The sequence below is a fragment of the Nannospalax galili genome, unplaced genomic scaffold (genome assembly GCF_000622305.1).
Source record: "Nannospalax galili isolate Female #2095 unplaced genomic scaffold, S.galili_v1.0 scaffold100, whole genome shotgun sequence".
NCBI classification, from domain to species: Eukaryota; Metazoa; Chordata; class Mammalia; order Rodentia; family Spalacidae; genus Nannospalax; species Nannospalax galili.
In genome coordinates this window covers 6,232,367-6,255,273 of record NW_008352891.1, presented here as the reverse complement: position 1 = coordinate 6,255,273, position 22,907 = coordinate 6,232,367, and the positions used below count along the sequence as shown (strand labels likewise).

Sequence of the window (22,907 nt, the reverse complement as noted above, 5' to 3'; positions counted from 1 at the left end):
GGATGAGAGATAGGAAGAAAGAAAGAAAGAAAGAAAGAGAAAGAAAGAAAGAAAGAAAGAAAGAAAGAAAGAAAGAAAGAAAGAAGAAAACTGAAACCAAGGGCTGGAGAGATGCTCAATGGTTAAGAGCACTGGCTGCTCTTGTAGAGGACCCAGGTTCAATTTCCAGCATCCAAATAACAGCTAATAACTGCCCCTAACTCCAGTTCCAAGGGATCCAACACCTTCTTCTGACCTCCTTGGGCACTGCATGACACAGGTGCATGTACACACATGCGAGAAATACACAACCCAAATTCTCAGCTCTAATAGTTAATGACTTTAAAAAACTGAAAAGCATGTAATATGGAAAATACATGTCAATAAATTACTTAAAATGTTATAAAAGTTCTAAATTTTTCATGTCATTCACATTTATTTGAAAAAAAGTGAATACTTAGGTTACATGAGCCTAAAATATTTATTAAAACTATAGTCAATAATTTAGAAAGAAGAATTATGATGTACATCACTTTCTGTACCAAAGAATAAGAAACTGGAGCTTCTACTTGTATCATGCATTTAAAACAAATTCATAGTAAATCTGCAAAGAAGAAAAGAAAGGAACACTTTTTCTAATTAGTGAGTCAGAGGAAAAGGAAAAGAAGCCAGCAGTTTCTGGTCTCTCTCTTCCCTGTCTACAGAGGGCCTACCTGGTGTGCACTAACACTGCATGGTAAGCTTATCAGGGAAGGCCTTAGTAGTTTTGGTGGTGAGTGGACAAGGTCAATTCTGATATAAAGCAACTGGAATCCAACATAACTATAAAAATCACATCCTCCAACACATCTATTATAAAGTTGATATTTCTGTTTCCTATATTGCTATGTTCTTCAACTGGTTCCAAGTTTCTAAGGTAAAAAGGAACTTCTATTTATTGATTCCCTAAAAAAAACCTGAACATGGTACAGTAATTTTTAAAACAAGTAGTTCACTTTCTAAATATTAATATGAAATAATCTCCAGCATGCCATAAGTAAAAAAAAAACAAGGTGTGTCAGGTATGGTGGCACACGCCTTTAGTCCCAGAATTTGGGAGGCAGAGGCAGGCAGATCTCTGTGAGTTCAAGGCCAGCCTGGTCTACATAGTGAGTTCCAGGTCAGCTGAATCTACAGGGAGACCCTGTCTCAAAAAGACCGAAAAAAAAAACCAAACCAAGATGCAAAAATGTACAGCATACTGCCATTGTGTTAAACACAGACTTACCTATACAAGTACACTCTATATACAACATCTCTGGGAAAATATACATGAAACTACTGACAGGGATGTCTGTAGGTTAGAGGAAATGGAAGAGAACAATAGTTCTCTTAGTTTTATAAATACTATCAAAAGTTCCACATGATTTCATTGATGATTCCATGATTATTCCATGAAATATTCCATGATTTCAAAAATATTTGTTTGGTTTGTTTTTTGAGACAGAGCCTATCTAAGTCCTGGCTGACCTGGAACTTGTTATATAGACCAGGCTGGCCTGGAACTTGCAGAGCTCCTCCTGCCTCTGCCTGCCAAGAACTGGAATTAATGGCATATGCCACTAAATCAAACTAAATTGTTTTTTTGAGTTTCCTTTTTTCTAATCTCTAAATTTTACACAATATAGCCTATAAGACTATGGTTCAATATAAAGAACCTGGAAAAATTATTCAGAATTATATGAAAATGTCTATTTGTCCAAAGCAATAATCAATTTCAAAATCATTGAGAACAATTTTTTTTTTCCAGTCTTTTTGAGACAGGGTCTCCCTGTAGCCCCAGCTGTACTAGAACTCACTATGTAGACCAGGCTGGCCTTGAACTCACAAAGATAGATCCACGTGCCTCTGCCTCCCAAGTTCTGGGATTAAAGGCATGCAAGAACAATTTTTACTGAGATAAAATTATGATGACATTAGCAAAGCACTGCTGGTCATGCCTTTAACAGCTGAGGAAACAGAAGATGTTTTAAAAAAGAGAAACTGCTGGCTCTGTGCATGTAAATGTCCTCTACTAAAGTCCTCAGTAAACTTTCCTAAGGATCCAGTAATATATACTAGGACTATAACTAAAGACTGAAGCCTAATCAGAGATTAAGAAAACACTACAGCGCCAGGCGTGGTAGCGCACGCCTTTAATCCCAGCACTAGGGAGGCAGAGGCAGGTGGATCTCTGTGAGTTCAAGGCCGGCCTGGTCTACATAGTGAGTTCCAGGACAGCTGGAGCCACAGGGAGACCCTGTCTCAAAAAGGCCAAAAGAAAAAGAAAAAAGAAAACACTATGGGGGATAAAAGTCTGTATGACAGCATTAAGAGATTTTTCTGCCTAAAACAAGCTTCAAGATAGAAAACCTTACAATCTATATAAACACACAAGTCAGTCAAGGTGGCACACGCCTGTAGTTCCAAGACTCAGGAGGCAAAGGCAGGTGGATCTCTGTGAGATAGAGGCCAGCCTGGTATCCATACCAAGTTCCAGGCCAGCTTGGGCTACAGGAGGTTAAAAAAAAAAAAAAAAAAAAAAGAAAAAGAAAGATAAGCTTTTGTATTTTGAAAAGAAAATTTAGTGTATATAACTTCATGGATTAACACAAGGCCACATACTGATAAATACCTGTTCTATTTGTATTCCATAACCTTTAAATCCTGCATTATCCCACGAAGTGTTCCGATATATGTCATCAACTCGGTCAATTAGCTCTATCTGTATATAAAAAGAAGACATTATGTACATCTTTACCACTCTGCAACATAATATACAGAACCAAAGTATCAAGTATCAGGCTTTTTTAAAACTGTCATTCCAGGGCTGTAGAGATGGCTCAGTGGTTAAAAGCACTGATTGCTCTTGCAGAGGACCTGGATTCGATTCCCAGCACCCACATGGTGGCTAACAACTGTAACTCCAGTTCCAGGAAATCCAATGCCTTCTTCTGACCTCTGTGGGCATTGCACAACACAGGTACACTTACACACATGCAGGCAATACACTCATACACATAAAAAAACAAAACAAAACCAAGGCCGGGTGTGGTGGTTCACACCTTTAATCCCAGCACTCGGAAGGCAGAGGCAGGTGGATCTCTGTGAGTTCAAGGCCAGCCTGGTCTACATAGTGAGTTCCAGGACAGCTGGGGCTACAGGGAGACCCTGTCTCAAAAAGACCAAAAAAAAACCTGTCTTTCCAGTCAACTTGAATATGAAAAAATCCATTGATTTACCGAAAATTATTCCATTTTAAAAAGTCTATCTTCACTCTGTCTCATAAGTGCTCCTTGAACAGGTAAAATGGAAGCAATAACTCCTTTCCCCTCCCCATTTTTCTTATGTGTATGGTGTATGCATGGTTTTGCATGCATGCCTGTGTGTGCACGTGCATGCATGTGTATTTGTGTGTGTACACATGCATGTGGAGGCCTAAGGATGCTGTAGGGCATCATCATCACCTGCTCTTCTACTTATTCATTGAGGCAGGGTCCTTCAAACCCAGAGCTTACCAATAAAGCTAGTTCACTAGCCAGCTTTCTCTGGGGATTCCATCCCCACCATCAAAGGCTGGAATTACATACAGGTAGGCTGACAGACTTACCCAGAATTTATGTGACTTTCTGTAACCTCTGAGCTGTCTCCCCCAGTCCCAGTAACCCGCTACTTCTATTTCCTTACCCGACAAGATTCTACAGTAAGGAAAAGAAGGCCAGAGGAAGGAGGTACCTACTGCCACCATTCCTCCTTCCAGCCTCTGATTTAGGAAGACTGGGCACAAAGGCACAGCATAATTACTACATGGGAAAGAACAAAAATGCTAACTCCAGTCCCAGGGGATCTGATATCCTCTTCTGACTTCTTTGGGCACTGCACGACATGGGTGCACGTACACACATTCAGGCAATACACTCATATACATAAAATAAAAACAATAAAAAATAAAAATAAAATGGGTTGACAGAGGCTGGAGAGATGGCTTAGCAGTTAAGAGCACTGACTATTCTTGAAGAGGGCCCAGGTTCAATTTCCAGCACCCACATGGTGGCTAACAATTGTCCATAACTCCAGTCCCAGGGAATCTGATGCCCTCTTCTGATTTCCATGGGCACTGCAGGATACAGGTGCACTTACACACACACAAGCAATACACTCATACACATAAAATTTTTTAAATAAAATATTTTTTTAAATGGGTTGACAAGGTTTGTACAAGTTCTGAAGTAGTAAAGTAAGTTATAGGTCTAAGATACTGTTATTTGCTTTAAACTATAAGAAATGCAATTTTTAAAACTAGACCTTACATCACACTCATATTCATGATGTACTATACAAAGAAACAGAAGGAGCCCTTTAATACAAAAGCCCAGATTAAAATGTTCGACAATCTCTCTTGCTTAGGAACAATTACAATGACTCCCACTATTCTCCTAATAAATTCATCCACATGACAGAAAGAGCAGGAAAGCAGGGTGAAAGGGGCGGGGGGTATGAACAAAACAGAAAGAATGGGACAGGCACAGCAGTGAGAAAGACATCTTTACTGTACAAGGCTGCTGGTGCATGAATAGTTGCATTCTCTTATTCCCTCAAAGACAACATTTAAATCACTCCCAAGTTACCATGAGGAATAAGGTCATACTGGGGGTAGGGGGAGAGGGCACTTGGTGAAAAATGATTTCCCTGACTTTGAAAATTTAACAGCTGAAGCTCAAAAGTCCCCTATCAGGTTGGGGATAGGCTCAGTAGAAGGGCCTTGCTTAACATGCATGAGGGAGGCAAAGCATGATTTACCAAAAAATATTTGATCACCAGCACTGAAAAGAAGAATAATTTTTAATTCTGAAACACAAATCTATGCATGTGATACTGACATTTGTTAGGTGCTCGCTAGTATAAAGAAAGGACATTATAGGGCTGGAGAGATGGCTCAGCAGTTATGAACACTGACTGTTCTTGCAGAAGACCAGGGTTCGAATCCCAGCACCCACATGGCAGCTAACTGTCCGTAACTCCAGTTCCAGGGGATCCGACAGCCTCTTCTGTCTTCCACGGGCATTGCACAACATGGGTGCACTTACACGCAGGCAATACACGCATACACATTAAAAATTAAAATAATAAAAAAAAAGGAAGAAAAAAAAGGACATTATGAACTTTCCCTCTATTTTAATGTGCATAAAAGTCTAATGCACAGAGAATAGTAACTTAAAAGTAAAATGAGTTGACGTAAGTTTGAAGTTTAGTTTCCAGATAGTAATATAAGAACCGAAGATAACTGCCTTCAAATTAACTAAAAGAAAATAACAGTACCTGGAACAGGCATGGTTTCTTTAAGTGGTAAATTACTACAGCCTTCTCTGACTGGAATTTATCCACCCACATAAATTATTTGTCTAACTGCCCTATGCAATATCAAATACTTACTAAATAATTGGTAGTGGTGCTCTCTTCCCCTCGGCCCATGTATTTATAAAAGCGATGATCTGCTACCACCAGTAATTTACACGTGTTCTTCATAGGATTTGGCTCAGCTCTTCTCTTCACTCGATGAACAAACTCTAATATGAATTTGTATGCACTATTAAATCAAAATTCGTCAAAACAAGGAGGGTTTTTTATAGTAGCACTTTAAATCTAGTGTTTCTGCAACAAGCATTATTTAAGCTTAGTATCCTTAAAGGCATCGTTTTCTTTTTCAGAAAGGGAGAGTTGAGATTGGGTCCCATTCAGCCTTGACTGATCTTTAACTCATTATGTAGTCAAGGATGACCTTTAACTCCTGATCCTCCTGCCTCCACACCCCAAGTGCTGGGATTATAGGCATGCACTACCACATTTGGCTCCTTAATGGTATCTTGAGTTAAAAAACAATTTGCAGGAAGATAGAAAAGTAAAAAGTAGTACAAAGTCTTAAATTGTAGAATTCAAAAGCAAGAGGCTCCTAGGATATGTAAGGCTCACCACCACAAAAAGAAAGAAAAATTTAAAGTGTATATTATACAATAAAATAATTATCTATTACTAGGTTAGGACTCCACCAGTCATTTTCTTTTAGGACTCCATGAATTAATCAAAGTAATAGTAAAAATATCAAGGTAATCATATATTAAAACTTAAGTAAGCTAGGTATGAGCCACATATGGCGGCACACATTTATAATCACAGCACTTAGGAGTCTGAGGATGGAGAGCTGAAGGCCATCATGGGCTGTATAACAAGACCCTGTCTCAAACAAACAAAAGAGTAGTAATTCTGGGGATTTGGAGGTACTGCTAAGATCATCAATGCTAAGCTGAAACTTTCATGGCCCTCACACAAACAGGCCTGTCTAATGTCTTGCCCACAAGTGAAGGTATATTTATGGACTATACAGAAGTACACACATATTCACACATATGAATAGTCATATATGTGTACATAGAGAAAAATATCCATGAGCATATGTAGCTCATTTGTTAGTCTGGGGTGTCTCAATGACCCAAGTAGAAACAAAATCACCAGGACATTTTTAAAATGAAACTGGATACAAGCAGTTACAAACAAATATATCCTTATAATAAAAGGTTTAAAATATCTTTGTTAACATTTTTATCAAATAATCTAATTATCTAAGAGTTTACTTAGCAATATACTAAAATGTTAAGGCTTTTCAAGGTCTTCATAAACGACAACAAAAAGGTGGCATGACAGTGTACACCTGTATACTCAGGAGGAGGCAGGAAGATCGCCTGAGCCTGTCATTCAAGTCAACCTGAGCAATAGAATGAAACCTTGCCTCTTTAAAAAAAATAAATAAGCTGGGTGTGGTGGCTCATGCCTTTAGTCCCAGCGGGGATCAGGCAGAGGCAGTCGGATCTTTGTGAGTTCAAGGCCAGCTTGGTCTACATAGTGAGTTCAGGTCAGCTGGGACTACAGGGAGACCCTGTCTCAAAAAGACAAAAAAAAAAAAAAAGGAAAAAAAATTAAATAAATAAATAATAAAAAATAAATAAATAAAAAATGAAGACAGAACCTCTCCGAAATGGTTATATGATTTTTAAATGACCCTAAATGTGCCTCAAGATTGACAACTTAATCTCTCACAAGCTTTTTGGGCTACTTTTCTGTTTGTTTTGCTTTGTTTGAGACAGCACTCACTATGTAGCCCTGGCTGACCTGGAACTCACAGAAATCCACCTGCTTCTGCCAACCAAGTGCTAGAATTAAAGGGTGTGCATCATACTCTGCAAGACTACCTTTCAAAAATATTATTTTGGCATTTCTAAAGAGCTGCAAATAAAGAATTTTCCTTAAATCATTCCATTGTCTCTTCCTTTAGTCTTGATTAAGATTGTTGCTCCGTGGGGCTGGAGAGATGACTCAGCAGTTAAGAGCACTGACTGTTCTTGCAAGGACATAAACAGATGTCCGGGTTTGATTCCCAGCACCCACATGGCAGCTATGAACCATCCTTAACTCCAGTTCCAGGGGAATCCGAAGACCTCTTCTGACCTCTGCGGCATTGCACAACACAGGTACACTCACATGCAGGCAATACATTCATACACATAAAATTTAAAAAAGATTGTTGCTCCTATTATTTTCTAATGTTTTCAACTATTATAGAAAAGGAAATAAGAATTTCTGTAGCAAAACTATTTTCAATCCAAATATTATAGTTACTTGATAATCATGCTATTTTAATCAATTAACAAACACTCCTGCTGGAGACAGTTGTACTGTGCTTCTGTCATTTCTGAAACATACTTTTGAAATCTTACCTTCAGGTGGTTTTCTGTCTATGAGCCCTTCAGGAAGTAACTCTTCACTGTCTGCTTTTATATAACCACATACTTTTGGAGACTGCAACCGTGAAACATTCTTGATATCTTCAGACTTATAAACTAATACTCTTTTGTCTTTAGTATCATTAACAAACCGCCAAAGTGGCTAAAACAGAAAATACAGATGATGCAATGTAAAATTCTATACAGGGTCTCTCTATAGCCCCAGCTGGCCTAGAACTCCCTATGTAGACCAGGCTAACCTCTGCCTCCGGCATACTGGGACTAAAGGTGTGTGCTACCATGCCTGGCCACAATGTAAAATTCTTGCAGTAGCCCTTGCTTGTTCATAGACAATATTCATTTCTTAGAGAATAATTTCTGTTTTAATCATATGGAGTTTCTTTCTGGGTCTCTCTATAGCCCCAGCTGGCCTAGAACTCCCTATGTAGACCAGGCTAACCTCTGCCTCCGGCATACTGGGACTAAAGGTGTGTGCTACCATGCCTGGCCACAATGTAAAATTCTTGCAGTAGCCCTTGCTTGTTCATAGACAATATTCATTTCTTAGAGAATAATTTCTGTTTTAATCATATGGAGTTTCTTTCTAAACAAACAAAAAAGTAGTCTTTATAGCTTCTGAGAGATTAGTCGTGTAGCAAGAAAGCTATATACTGTTCAAACTACAAAGAGGTTGTCAATTTTGGGATACATTTCAGGCCATTTAAAAATCATATAGCCATTCTGGAGAGTGTCTGCCCTTCATATTATTCACAATTTCATGTATATTAAAAAAAAAATACTCCACAGAAGTTAGGAAGAAGAAAAAAATGCCTATTCATTTCATTTAAATTCATTTAAAATATGTAACTACTGTTCTGTTCTGGCACTGTTACAGGTGGTGGTGACACTGCAATAAAGGGGGGTGTTTCTGTAAATGTGATGTTTTCATTGGCTTTTCTTTAACAATTCAGAAATATCTTTTTGCCATGCTAGATTTTATACATAAGAAAAAGTTTTTATGAGAGGTGATTGAAAACATTTAATGATATGCTGAATCCTTCCATGAGTTTTAGGGAAAGCAATTTGGGTTTTGTTTTTTGTTGTTGTTGTTTTTTCAAATCTGCGTCTTTAACCCTCAGCATCATAAAAATTTTTTTTTTTAATTTTTTTTTTTTGAGACAGGGTCTCCCTGTAGCCCCAGCTGGCTTGGAACTCACAGAGATCCACCTGCCTCTGTCTCTCGAGTGCTAGGATCAAAGGTGTGCACCACGATGCCTGGCATAAAAATAATTTTTAAAAGTCTGTATTTATAATGTTGCTAGGCCACAGTAAATGACAACTTGTGCACCAAAGTTTATTCAAGTCAAGAGGATATTTTCATTTTTATAAAACAAATGTTCTGTCCTAGCTGTGGAGAATGGGAAAAAAAAAATACATGTGTGTGTGTGTGTGTGTGTGTGTATAAAAACTTTACAAATATATATATACATATATATAAATTCTCCATCAAGAAAATGAAAACAGGGAATGGAGAGATGGCTCAGTAGTTAAGAGTGCTTGCTTCTCTTCCAGAGGACCCAGGCTCAGTTCCCAGAACCCACACAGTGGCTCAGAACCACCTATAAGTCTAGTTTCAGGGGATCTGACACCCACTTCTGGCCTCTGTGGAACACATGGACGCACATACATACATTCAGACATTCACACACATAAAAATAAGTAAATCTTTTAATGGTACGGCACTCGGCTTGCATACAGAGGCCCTGAGCTCTATCACCAGCATCACACAAAGTGGCCACAGACTGTAACTCCAACATTTAGGATTATTCATTTAGGTTTTTAAAGATAGATAGGCTTTCCCTATGTAGCCCAAGCTGGCTTGAACTGATAGCAATCCTCCTGCCTCAGTCTCCCAAGTGGTGGGATTATAAAGTGTGAGCCATCACACCTAGTTTGCCTTTGCATCTTAAAAAACTGCTAAGAAGCTTCAGAGAGATGAGCTACTGAAAATAGGGAAGGAAGAAAGGGAGAAAGGGAGAAAGAGGAAGGAAGGAAGGAAGGAAGGAAGGAAGGAAGGAAGGAAAGAAGGAAGGAAGGAAGGAAGGAAGGAAGGAAGGAAAGATGGACCAGGGGTTCAAGGCCAACCTTAGCCACACAGAGGCCAGCTTGGACTGCCCTGTCTCAACCTCCTATCCACAAATAAAAACCAAACAAAAAACCTCTCACATGTAGACTTACCTCTATGTTATATTCTGCCCCATCTGTATTGATTCTTATTGTAACATCATCATCTCCTATATGGGCTAGAACCTTAGAGTCAGGCTCACCTTGGGGGGAAAAAAAGATATTTTTATTATTAAAAATATTTTTAGCATCAGCTCTAGTGGCACACACCTCAAGTCCTAGCACTCAGGAGGCAGAGGCAGATGGAGAGATGGCTTAGCAGGTAAGAACACTTGCTCTTCTTCCCGAGGATCCAACACCCTCTTCCGGCCTCTGTGGAGCATTGCATGAATGTGGTGCACTTACATACACACAAACAAAACACTCATACACAGAAAATAAAGATAATAAATAAAATAGTTGTTTAAAAGCAACCAAAAAAATTTTTTAGCAGGGCCAGCAAGATGAATCAGTAGTAAAGGCCACTGTGGCAAAACCCAATGACCTCAGCTGAATCCCCAGGAACCCCATGGGGACTCCTGAAAGTTGTCCTCTGATACGTATATCACTCATGCAAGCAAGCATACACACAAATGAATAAATATAAAAAATAACTTTATCAAATAATAAACTATTCATTGTTGACAGTAAAAATCAAGGAAATCCTTCATCAGATTAGAATTAACCTTGGTAATGTAAAAGCTCTGCCAACAAAAAAAAGGGCTCTTGAAAAAAAGCTTCGAAATTCCAACCTTAATCTTAGCTAAGGAGCAAACGCAAGTAATTTGAAATCCATTCATTTCCCCAAACAAACAAACCTATAGATTTTCTTCTGCTAGCTTTACCTAAATTTGGGTAGGAAGAAGAGCTGGTAATCCCTGCACTCAGGAGGCTGAGGCAGGAAGAATTTTCATGAGCTGTAGGCCAGCTTGGGCTACACAGTGAGACCCTGTCTCAAAAAAGAACTAAGGAAGCACAATTTAGAATATATAGGTCTTTAGAATACATAGATCTAACATTACGTAATTTGGAGTGTTCAATTCTTATTGCAGAAAAAGTAAAAAGTAAACTTTAGCCAGGTGTGGTACAATACAACACTGAGAGGCAGAAGGAGGAAGACAGAGTTTGAGGCCAGCCTGGGTTATTTAGGAGAGAAGGAGGGAAGGAAGGAGGGAGCAAGAGATGCTAGCCAATTAATATGATATGCTAGATGATACCTATTTCCCCCTATTCGCAGGTTTCTGCTTCCAAACTTACATAGTTCAAATAAAATCATACAGCACACTATGATACCTCTTTCCCTATCATCCACCAGAAAAAAAAGACTATGCAATTAAGTTAGACCTATTATGATCTGAATTTGAAGATATCCCATAAAAATTAAGTTTAGTGGCCAGTTCAGTTTTGGGAAAGGTGATTAGATACCATGTGGATTCTATCATCATCAAGGCATTAACCCACTGATATATGACAGAATGGAGATGACTAGTAAGGAGATGGGGCTCGATTAGAGAAAGAAGGTCACTGGGGGCATGTCCTTCTCTTTTCTCTGTGCTTCCTGGCCACCATGAGGTGAGTAGCCTCCTCTACCACAGAGTTCTGCCACCATGATGTTCTGGCTTACTTCAGACCTCTGAAACCATGAGTTAACATAAAGTTTTTCTTTTTAAGTTATTTATGTCAGGTATTCTGTCACAGCTAAGAGTGACTAGCACAAAACATAACTCCTTAAAAACAGGGCAAATATAAGCTCCATACTAACCAACCACATGTCCACTGAAGAAGTCCTGCCACTTCACGGTATACTCGCTTTCATCTTTACCATCCACCACCACAACTTTGAAGTTTTGTGAAAAGCGTTCAGAACTTGATGTCAGGTATAATTTAAAATGCCTAAAGAGAGAATGTATTCACAGTTTAAAGATTAAAAAAAAAAAGAAGACTAATATTTATTTCATTAAACTTTTCTAAATCTAGGAGATGACAAGAATAAATATCCACCCAAGTGATAACTAATAATTTTTAAAAGACTTATTATTAGTGTCTGTTTTGTGTATATGCATGTGTGTGCAGGTGCCCATGGAAGCCCGAAGAGGGTATCAGATCCCTTCAAAGATTAGGAAGTGTGCTTAATCACTGAGCAGTCTCTCCAGCCCTGTCACTAATATTTTACTAGGTACTTGAGCAGTACTTTTCCTATAAAGACAATGGACCAGTATCTTTAGTTATAAAACCTGAGCAAACCAAAAGAAAGTAATTTTTAAGTGGGGGGGCAGCCAGATGGCTCACAAGTAAACATGCTTGCTTCCAAGCCTGACAACCTGAATTTGATCAGTGAGGCTGAGGTGATAAAAAAGAGAACAAATGCCCAACGTGATGGCGCATGCCTTTAATCCCAGCACCTGGGAGGCAAAGGCAGGCAGATCTCTGATCTCTGTCCGTTCAAGGCCAGCCTGGTCTACAAAGTAAGTTCCAGGCCAGCTGGAACTACAGGGAGAAACTGTCTCAAAAAAGACAGACAGACAGACAGACAGACAGAATCAACTCCCAGGCATGCCACGGCACACTCACCCACATACACACACATAAATAAATATACAATATAAAAGCACTCATACTTGGACCCTCCTCAAAAAACTCTTGAAAAAACTTAATCCATAATTACAACTAGGGAAATAAACACCAACCTTCTAAATGCAGACATAAAAACAAATTTTTATGTTCTCTACATGGCTTAATATTCTTTTCTGTTTTCTAGGCATTTTTATTCTGACATTAAAAATTCAGAGTGGTGAGCCAGATTTTTACAGTGATTATTTACAGACCCCTTTCAATGTGCCCATTAACACCCAAGGCAAAGAAAGGTACACTATTCATCTCAGTCACAGGAACAAATTTTGTCAGCTATGGTGTTGAAAATATGAAATGTTGCTTTCCTACGAGTCTACATAAGTCTTTCAACCGCCAGGAAGGAATCCAGACTGGGAGTGTCTCCACAGCAACAAGTATTTTTAACTTTTTGAACATACAAGGCTATTTTAGTTTTGCTTGTATGTTTTTTAATAGTTAGAGAAAAAGAGAGACAATGCATTATTTCATAAAACCTTGGACTATTTCCTCTGCTCTCCAAAAATGTGTCTTCCTAGATATTATCATTATTTTTTTTACACCTTTAGTTCTTCTGGGAATTTTGAAAAGAAAAGCATCCCTATTATTTAATTTTAAAGCTCTCCATGATTCATAATATTATTTTTAATGTTCTTCCTGGGAAAAGTCATAGCAATTGCATTGTGAATTTTCTACATGAAGAATCTTCTGTTGGGGCTGGGGACATGACTCAGCGAGTAAAGTGCTTGTCATGCAAAGGTGAGGACCTGAGTTGGAATCCAGAACCCAAAGTGGAAGGCAAAAAATGTAGAGAATAAGAGACTGCAGAGGGTGTGTCCCTGGATAGGATTTCTATATTAAACCTCTTCCACTAGGGCTCAGGGATCACTGTGAAAGAGGGGGGCAGAAAGACTATAAAAGCCAGGAGTGGTAGATGGCCACAAGGAAGGAAGAGTTTTCCAGGCAGCTGGGAACTTCCTCATATGAACTTACAGCAATGGTGACAACATATACAAGACTCATGCAAACTCAAACCAGACAAAAAACCAGCATAGAACTGGGAAAATGGCTAAGAAGCCCCAACCTCAGCTGAAGAACTATTGGCAATTGATCTGGGTGAGGAAAAGTTGGTCTTCTTTAAGGGAGTGATGCCAGATAAGCTGACCAGGCTCTGGTGGATGAACTCACACTGAGACACACCCGGAGACACAAATTTGACTCAATAAGCCTTAACATATATGACAGAATGCATGAAATCCAGTGGGGAAGGGCTATGGTGGGGGTGCTGATAGGAGAGGGGGTCTAAATATGATTAAGATGTACTATATGAAATGTACAAAAACTCAATTAAAAAAATGTGTATATATATGGGGCTGGAAAGATGGCTCAGCGGTTAAAAGCATTGGCTACTCTTGCAGAGGACCCAGGTTCAGTTCCCAGCACCCTCATAGCAGCTAACAACCATCTGTAACTCCAGTTCCAGAGGATCTGATTCCCTCTTCCGATCTCTGCAGGCATTGCATGACATGGGGGTATTTACATACATATAGGCAATACACTCATACACATAAAATAAAAATGCTATATAAAATATTTAAAATATATATTTTTAAAAAGTGGAAAGCAAGGACCAACACTTGAGACTGTCCTTGAGACTGTCCTCTGACCTCTACACACCTGCTGTGGAATGCATACACCAGCACACATGAGCTTGTGTGCATAAAATCTTTTTAATAATAATTAATAAAAATAAAGACCAAAGTTGGGCATGGTGGCACATGCCTTTTAATCCCAGCACCCCAGAGACAGAGGCAGGCAGATCTCTGTGAGATCAAGGCCAGCCTGGTCTACATAGAGAGTTCCAGGCCAGCTGGGGCTACAAGGGAGACCCTGCCTCAAAGAACAACAACAAAGATCAAGTAATGGTAAAATTTGTGCTTTTTAAATTTTTCCAAACTTAGGGTTGAGCTAGAAAACCACTAAATAGGATGTCAGTTAAAATATATCTTCCTGCTGGGCGTGATGGCACACGCCTGTAATTCCAGCACTCGGGAGGCAGAGGCAGGCAGATCTCTGTTGAGTTCAAGGCCAGCCTGGTCTACATAGTGAGTTCCAGGACAGCTGGGCCTGGTTCAAAAAGACCAAATATATATATATATATCTTCCTTTACTCTCCCAAACTATATGAAGTTAATTTGCTTAGAAACTTGTCTTTCTGACTTTCAAGAATTTACAGTAATAACAGACCAGTGCTAACCAGTCTGAATTAACATTACTTTCCTATTTTCAGCAGCCCATTTTGTGGGACATAATATTTTCATTTCTTAATCAGTTTTAGTCACCCTCAATCTGAGCTGTTTCATTTTTCAGGAAAAACATTTAAGTTTTTCAAAAAGTAATTCTGAGGAGCTGGAGAGGTGGCTCAGCGGTTAAGAATGTGTACTGCTCTTGCAGAGGACCCTGGTTTAGCTCCTAGCACCCATGTCAGGTGGCTCACAATTGCCTGTAACTCCAGCTCCAAGAGATCCTTCATTCACATACATAGACACACACAGACACAAAATTTAAAATAAATTTTTTAAAAAATCTGGCAACACTATCAAGAAGAATTAAAACAATTTTTACAGCTTTTTCATTACTATAGAATAAGTATTTCTTTATTTGTACCAAACGGGAAATATAACTTAGAGGCAAATTTTAAACAAGGTTCCTTTTTCAGAAAACTACCTCAACTCGTCTTTGGGTATTTATCGCTATAGTCACATTAGAATCTAATGTAATCTTGGTTTAAATTATTTTTGCCTTCCACTACTACTTAAAAAAAGAGAACTGGCTGGGCGTGGTGGCGCATGCCTTTAATCCCAGCACTTGGGAGGCAGAGGCAGGCGGATCTTTGTGAGTTCGAGGCCAGCCTGGTCTACATAGTGAGTTCCAGGACAGCTAGAGCTACAGGGAGACCCTGTCTCCAAAAGACAGAAAAAAAAAAGAGAGAATCTTCTCATTTTCCATCAATCAAGCAGCAGTGACTTCTGAAAGGCAAGGTCAACCATCATACGCCCTGATTGTTTCAGCTAGCCAGAGTTATTTTTTACTCTACAGAAATAGACAAAAAAAATATTCTATCATTCTCCAGGACAAATGGTTACATCCCTCATGCTCTCAAGGCAGGCTAAAAAAAAAAAAAAAAAAAAAAAAAAAAGAGTATTCAATTTGGAATCTGAAAACCTTGGTTCAAATTCTACCTTTATTTACTGTTTGACCTTGGCCTTAACCTCAGAACCAAACCATTCATCTACAAATTACAAATTAAAAAAAAAAAAATCTACTAAGTGAATACAGCATGAGGATTAGATAAAATAGGTTGTTTTGTGGGGTTTTTTTTGGGGGGGGAGGGTTGTTTGTTTGTTTTTGGTTTTTTGAGACAAGGTCTCCCTGTAGGCCCAGCTGGTCTAAAACTGGCTATGTAGACCAGGCTGGCTTTGAACTCACAGAGATCAATCAGCCTGCCTCTGTCTCCCAAGTGCTAGGATAAAAATGTACCACCACATCTGACACGAAATAGCCTATTTTGAAGCACACAGTATAACATTTTCATAAGCTGTTAGATGCAATTCCTATTAAATAGGTAAGATCAAAACTGTAAAATAAACTTTGCTGCTTCTTTACACAGTGAGAAGTGAATATTAACATATTCTTAATGAATCAAAGTCATCTATGAAACATGAAAGAAATATAAATATGTAAAGCTATGGAAGCATGTGACCTGATAATAGGTAAGGATTCTACAAGCCACTTGAGATCTACAGAGAGAGAAGCTAAGCTTTGTTCTTCTGTCCTCCTCCCCTGCTACTAACCATTTCTTGCTCCTATCTCCCTTCCTTCCCCAAACTCTCCCCAGGACTGCAGAAAGAGCTAACTTTGGAGTTGGACCTGTGTACATATAGCCATCTAGTAGCTAAATAAGTTTGGGCACATTACCTAATGTCTATGAGTCATATGTGTGCATATATACATCTACAAAAGGGGAAGAGCCATGCAGAGAATGGTGAGAACCAATGACGATCATGTCAAGTGCTAACAGAATAAATAATACAAAGTAAGCACCTGATGACTGCAGCAATCATCACCCTGCTCAGATCTGCTGCTGGCTGGAAGCTAGCGAACCCGTACTGTGCTACTTTACATAAAATCCAGTCAAAAGAAGTCACGTGAAAAAAACATACAGCTATGGCAATAGTCGGGAAAAAGTAAAATTTTTTTGCACAAAATATCAGTAACATGCAACAATAGACCAATTTCCTTAATGTATGAAGCAATACTACAATTCAGTAGCCAAAAGGTAAATCTAACAGAAAAATGGTCAAAGCACATGAAAAGGCAATTCACAAAAAACTAAAACAAATGAAAAGATGCTCAATTTCACATAAAATGTAAATCAAACTATGAGATACCCTACCTTCTCAGAAAGTAAAAATTAAATGCTGTAAAACCTAGTATACTGGAAGGGGGGAGGGTTGTAGCTTAGTTGGTAGAGTGCTTAACTAGCATGCATAAGGGCCTGGCTTCCCCAGCCATATAAAAACCAGTTGTAGTAAGTATCACATGCTGTAATCTTAGCACTTGAGAGGCAGAGGATCACTGCAAGTTCAAGGGCAGCCTGGTCTATGCAGTGAGTTACAAGTCAGCCAGGGCTACATAGTAGATCCTGTCTTAAATAAATAAATTAAATTAAATTAAAATACTGTACTTTTCAGGACACAATGACAAGAAGAATTCTGTACATGTTCAATACATATGAAATTGTTTTCAAATATATTTGATCTGTGGTTAGTTAAATCCACCAATACAGAACTCAGAGATGAGATGCATAAATCTATTTGCAAAAAATATACACTAAAATCTTTTAGAAGTTTACAAATAGGAAACTTCTGAGTCTGGGAAACATGAATGAGTTAGGAAATGAAAACATACTATACTTGCTATGAGACTTTTGCAGGGGGTTGCGGGGTGAGAAGTACTAGTGATAGAACACAGGACTGTATATATGCTAGATAAGCACTCTATAGACAACTAAACTCTGCCCCATTACTTATGGGGTATTTTGACTTTTAAATCAGGTGAATGTATTACTGAAACAGGCACTTAGTAGGTGTTTATGTTAAAAAGCATTTACCCCACACTTGGGGCCACAAGTCACCCTGTGTTTTCAGGAAGAACAAACCCTTACAGGAGAGACCCCTACCAGCTTAGATGAGGGCAATAATCCAGGAAAGTGAGGCTGCATCCTGGAACAAAAGTAATCATACTGTAGGAATCAGACTGAATGCACTCACATGATGACAGCCAATAAGGGATTCTTTGGACCACCATGCAGAACCAGAACTGAGACAGTGACAGTCAGGATCACATCCTGACCAGAACTGCTTAATTATACATACTTTTCACCCCTTGAACCAGTTGTTTCTCTGCTTAAATTGAAAGCTCATGTTGGTGCCTTAAAAGACAGACTGGGGGTAGGGTGTCACTGGACCCTTTTATTTGTTCCTCTTCCTAATTTGGCCACAATGAATAAATCTCTGCTACTTATCACTGGCTCTTTAATAGATGTGTTGGGACAAAGAGTAGAGTCCAGTCTTTGGGAGCTGCTGGGGCTAGGGGTTTTGTTTTTTTAGAAAACACTGGTAATGTTATTTGTATTTTTTTTTAATGTAATAAAGTCCTAGCCAGTGAATTTAAAAAATTCAGCCCATTAATATTCTCCTACTGCTCTTTCTAAATACTTTTAAATTTCAACTTAGAACAAGGCCTGCCATTACTGAACAGATTTAAATATTCAAAACATGTCATATTAAAATTGTTGCCCAAATAGACCATATTAATCAATCTATTTTATGAAGTTAGAGGAACTTAGACCAGAAATAACACTAAACTTTAGACCTAGCCCACCATGTGGGATCCTCAGCAAAACCTTTATCATTAAATCTTTATGTCTTCATATGTAAGATAAAAATATTTAGATTATTGACAATAGTTCTACTATAGCACCAAAAATGTAAACTATTATATGCATTCAATTAACCAAAAATTGTTGTTAGAATTTCATAAACATATTTGTTAACCATCAGTAATTTTTGGGATACCCATTTACTTTAAAATATTTATCAGTATGGATTTTAGAATAGGCACTGCACCATATTAGAATCAAGTATAATTACATCAATTACAAATCTTTAAGAATTTCCTAAGATTTCTGTAGATACCCTTTTAACTGTTTTTGCCAAACCAAGCCCCAAACCCTGCATTGCCCCAACATTATTCTATGTATAATTCTAATTACCTTTTCAAAGCTGAAAAAGTTAGTAGTGTTTCTAAGTGTGTCAAGGCCTGTAGATCCCTTTTCCTTATGGAGTGCTGCTGGATATTAGATAAAGAGAGGATATCGTAGTCTGAGAGCAAAGAATCAAGCTTCTCTGAAATAAAGGTAAAAAGGTTATTAGCGGGTTGCTCAATCATGGGGCCCTGAGTTCAGATCCCAGCACCCACATCAGGAAGCTTACAAGTGCCTGTAACTCCAGTTCAAGGGATCCAACACCCTCTTCTCGCCTCTGCAGGCACCTGCACATACTTGTGCACAAGCACTCACATCACATACATCGCATACACACACAATTTTTTAAATCTTTAAAAAAAAATGTTATTAGCACCTAAACCTATCAGTCAATTGTGCCAGACCATAAATTTGAGGTATCCAAATGCCCAACCACAACAAATTCTTTTTTTCTTTTTGGTCTTTTTGAGACAGAGTCTCCTGTAGCCCCAACTGGCCTGGAACTCGCTATATAGACCAGGCTGACCTCGAACTCACAGAGATCCCCCTGCCCCTGCCTCCCAAGTGCTAGGATTAAAGGTGTGCATCATCACACCCGGCTTACAAGTCAAGTATTCTTATAAAAAATTTGAACCCAAACCTAATGAAGATCTAAGTTCAAGTTCCTAGGACATAAAAAGATTCCACACCTAGAACATTAGAATTCCTGCAGAACAAATGACCTAGTTTCTCCAGGAAATAAACAGCATATGAAAGAAGGGAGGGGCAAAGACCTAAGAGATTTAAGAACACAACAGACAATTACAATGTAGGAATCTTTTTGGACCCTAGGTCAAACAAGTTAGCCATGGAAAGATATCTGAAATAACTGGGGAACTCTGATCATGAACTGATATAAGACACTAATAAAAGAAAACCACAGTATATAACTTCAAGATAAAAGATATTTCAAGCTTGGGCATTTAAGGTCTAAGATTAAGCCAGGTGTGGTGGCACTTTAATAACTGCCCTTGGGAGGCAGAGATAGGCAGATCTCTGTGAGATCAAGTCCAGACTGGTCTACATGGTGAATTCTAGGCCAGCTGGGGCTACAAGGAGACCCTGTTCTCAAAAAGACCAAAAATATAAAATAAAATTAAAATAAATAAAATAAAATAATAAAATAAAATGTCTAAGATCCGGGGCTAGAGAGATGTCTCAGTGGGGTAAAGGGCATTTGGCTACTCTTACAGAGGACCCAGGTTCAGTTCCTAACACCCACATGGCAGCTAACAACCATCCATAACTCCAGTTCCAGGGGATCCAACACCTTATAAAATAAGTCAAAAAAAATTTAATGTCTAAGATCAAACTGTGCTACATCAATTCCTTAGAAATGGATATGTAATGAGAAAGAACAAATGTGGTAACAGCCAAAGAAACCAAAAGCAGGAAAACAATCCCCAAACCCAAACCTGAGTCCCAGACCAATCTACACTTGTCAGCAAGACTCTGTCTCCAAAAAGAGAGGGGAAGTGGAAGTGGTGGTGTCCCTCCCTGTCTTTGCTCCCTTCCACAGATACCATGCATCAACCTACTGACACTGTGGGGCTGTGAGAGAGAATCAATCCCTAGAAGGAAATCAGCATGAACTGCTTTACTAGATCAGGTCACCATCTAAAAAGAGCAAAGATCACTTGCCCCCAATTGAGAAAAAGCAGAAATAAGTTTTTCTTTGGGATAGAAGAGTTACTATAATAAAGAATATGCTATTTTTTGGGGGGGGGGCCTTTTTGAGACAGGGTCTCCCTGTAGCCCCAGCTGTCCTGGAACTCACTATGTAGACCAGGCTGGCCTCAAACTCACAGAAATCCACCTGCCTCTGCCTCCCAAGTAATGGGATCTAAAGGCATGGGCCACCACGCTATGCTATTCTAATCAACATTTTTCATCAACAGAATCTCTGCTGCTGCCTCCAAAATAAGATTTTTTTTTTTTTTGGCCAGGCATGGTAGTACACACCTTTAAACCCAGCACTGGGGGCGGGGGGGGGGGGCAGGGGCAAAGGCAGGCAGATCTCTGTGAGTTTGAGGTCAACCTAGTCTACATAGCAAGTTCCAGGCCAGCTGGGGCTACAGGGAGACCCTGTCTCAAAAAGACCAAAAAATAATAATAAATTTTTAAAGCCTTTTTCTTTTTAAAAATAATTTTGTTTCGGGGCTGAAGAGATGGCTCAGCAGTTAAGAGCACTGACTACTCTTGTAGAGGACCCGGGTTCGGTTCCCAGCACCCACATCACGGCTATGAACTGTCCTCAACTCCAGTTCCAGGGGAATCCAAAGCCGTCTTCTGACCTCTGCAACACTGCACGACACAGGTGCACTCACATACATGCAAGCAATACACTCACACACATAAAATAAAATAAAAAATAATACTAAAAAAATTTTTAAAGGCTTTTTGTTTTTAAAAATTATTTTGTTTCATATGGCCCTGGCTGGCCTAGAACTCACTATGGATATAGACCAGGCTGGTTGAACTCCGAGATCCACCTACCTCTTCCTTCCCATGGTGTACACCACCATGTCTACCTCAAAATGTCTTTAACTTTAAAAACATAGTTTTGGGCTGGGCATGGTGATGCACACCTTTAAACCCAGCACTTGGGAGGCAGAGGCAGGTGGATCTCTCTAAGTTCAAGGCCAGCCTGGTCTACATAGTAAGTTCCAGGCCAGCTGGGGCTACCCGAACTCACAGAGATGCGCCTGCCTCTGCCTCCTGAGTGCTGGGACTAAAGGCATGGGTCACCACTCCCGGCTCACTTAGACCTTTTAAAAGAATCATGGTATAAACATGCATTGTGGTTTTATGTCAATCAAAAATTTAAAGTAACTGTATTGGGGGCGGGGCAGAGTTGTACTATGGTAGCTTTGCTAGCCAGGAATGCAAGTCTCCCAAGTGCTAGGATTACAAGCATTTTTTGTTTCTGGTTTCTAAGACCCCTCACACTGAAGCCCAGGTTGTCCTTAGCCTCAAACTGGCTATATAGCCTAGAGTGCTCTTGAACTCCTGATCTTAGTGTTCCGCCTCCCAGGTGCTAGGCTTACAGGCCTTCCTATGCTACCATGTCCAGCCTTAAAAAATAAATTTTTAGAAAAGGAATCAATCCTGTGGTTTTCTCCTTCGTATTCCCCTAAATATCCACAACTAGGCACTAAAGTCTAAATGCTGAAATACATTAGTAATGAAACAAAGACCTTGCCCAACTGAACGCTCATTTTAATAAAGTAAGGCACAGACACAGACAATCCACAAGAAAATATATCTCAGAATTGGGCCTGGGGTCACATACCAGTAATTTCAGCACTCTAGAGGCTAAGGCAGGAAGAGCTTGAGTTTGAGGACAGCCTGGGCTACACAGCAAATTTCAGGTCAAAGTGAAGTATATATATAGTAAGGCTCTGCCTCCAAAGGAAGGACAGAAGGAGGGAGGGAATGGAAAAGAAAAAGAAGTTGGTGTTGTGGACAATGAAGGAAGATAAAAGAAAAATACAGACTAGGAAAGAGCAGTTTCTACAGGGTAATCAAAGGAAATAATCCATTACTGTTGTATAATACTTAAGGAACCCTGAAGAAAGAATGTAGGCATGTGCTATCTGATGGACGCAAGTTTAATCAATATTCTTTCAAGATTCTTTCACTTGCTAACCATTTTGTGTTAATGAAATTTCCTTTTAAACTTAAACCAGAAGAAAGCTGTTTCAGAAGGCCTTAATCACTTTCCCACCAATGAATGGTTCTGGTGACCCAGCTAATCAAAAAAAAAGCTTAGGGGGTACCAATGGAAACTTTCAAGAAAGATGATCATTTATTTAGTCAACCACCTTGTTCAACAGTTTCTGAATTTTCCCTACTAGGTGCTGTGCTGAGTGACTTATTGTAGGATCTCCACAAAACATCCCCAAAGGCCCAGAGAGAATAAGTAATCTAACATCACAAACCCAATGCTACTGATGCACCACAAAAGAGGAAAGGGGGAGGCGAGGGGGGGGGAGGAA

At 39.2% G+C, this 22,907-nt stretch overlaps 1 protein-coding gene across 4 annotated transcripts in view; it reads right to left on the bottom strand.

Annotated features, from left to right (window-relative positions):
• Adam17 (ADAM metallopeptidase domain 17) overlaps window positions 1-22,907 on the bottom strand; it is a 52,542-nt gene that overhangs the window by 21,262 nt on the left and 8,373 nt on the right. For 2 of the 4 annotated variants that reach the window (XM_008850128.3, XM_029554600.1), the window contains exons 2-7: window positions 18,880-19,012; window positions 11,698-11,828; window positions 10,011-10,099; window positions 7,767-7,935; window positions 5,431-5,564; window positions 2,633-2,722 (exon numbers count right to left, since the gene is read on the bottom strand). In XM_008850128.3, coding sequence (XP_008848350.1) covers window positions 2,633-2,722; window positions 5,431-5,564; window positions 7,767-7,935; window positions 10,011-10,099; window positions 11,698-11,828; window positions 18,880-19,012 — 746 coding nt within the window. Of the gene's footprint in view, window positions 1-2,632; window positions 2,723-5,430; window positions 5,585-7,766; window positions 7,936-10,010; window positions 10,100-11,697; window positions 11,829-18,879; window positions 19,013-22,907 lie in introns of those variants that run through there. The other 2 variants (XM_008850130.3, XM_017802478.2) reach the window with 2 other exon arrangements.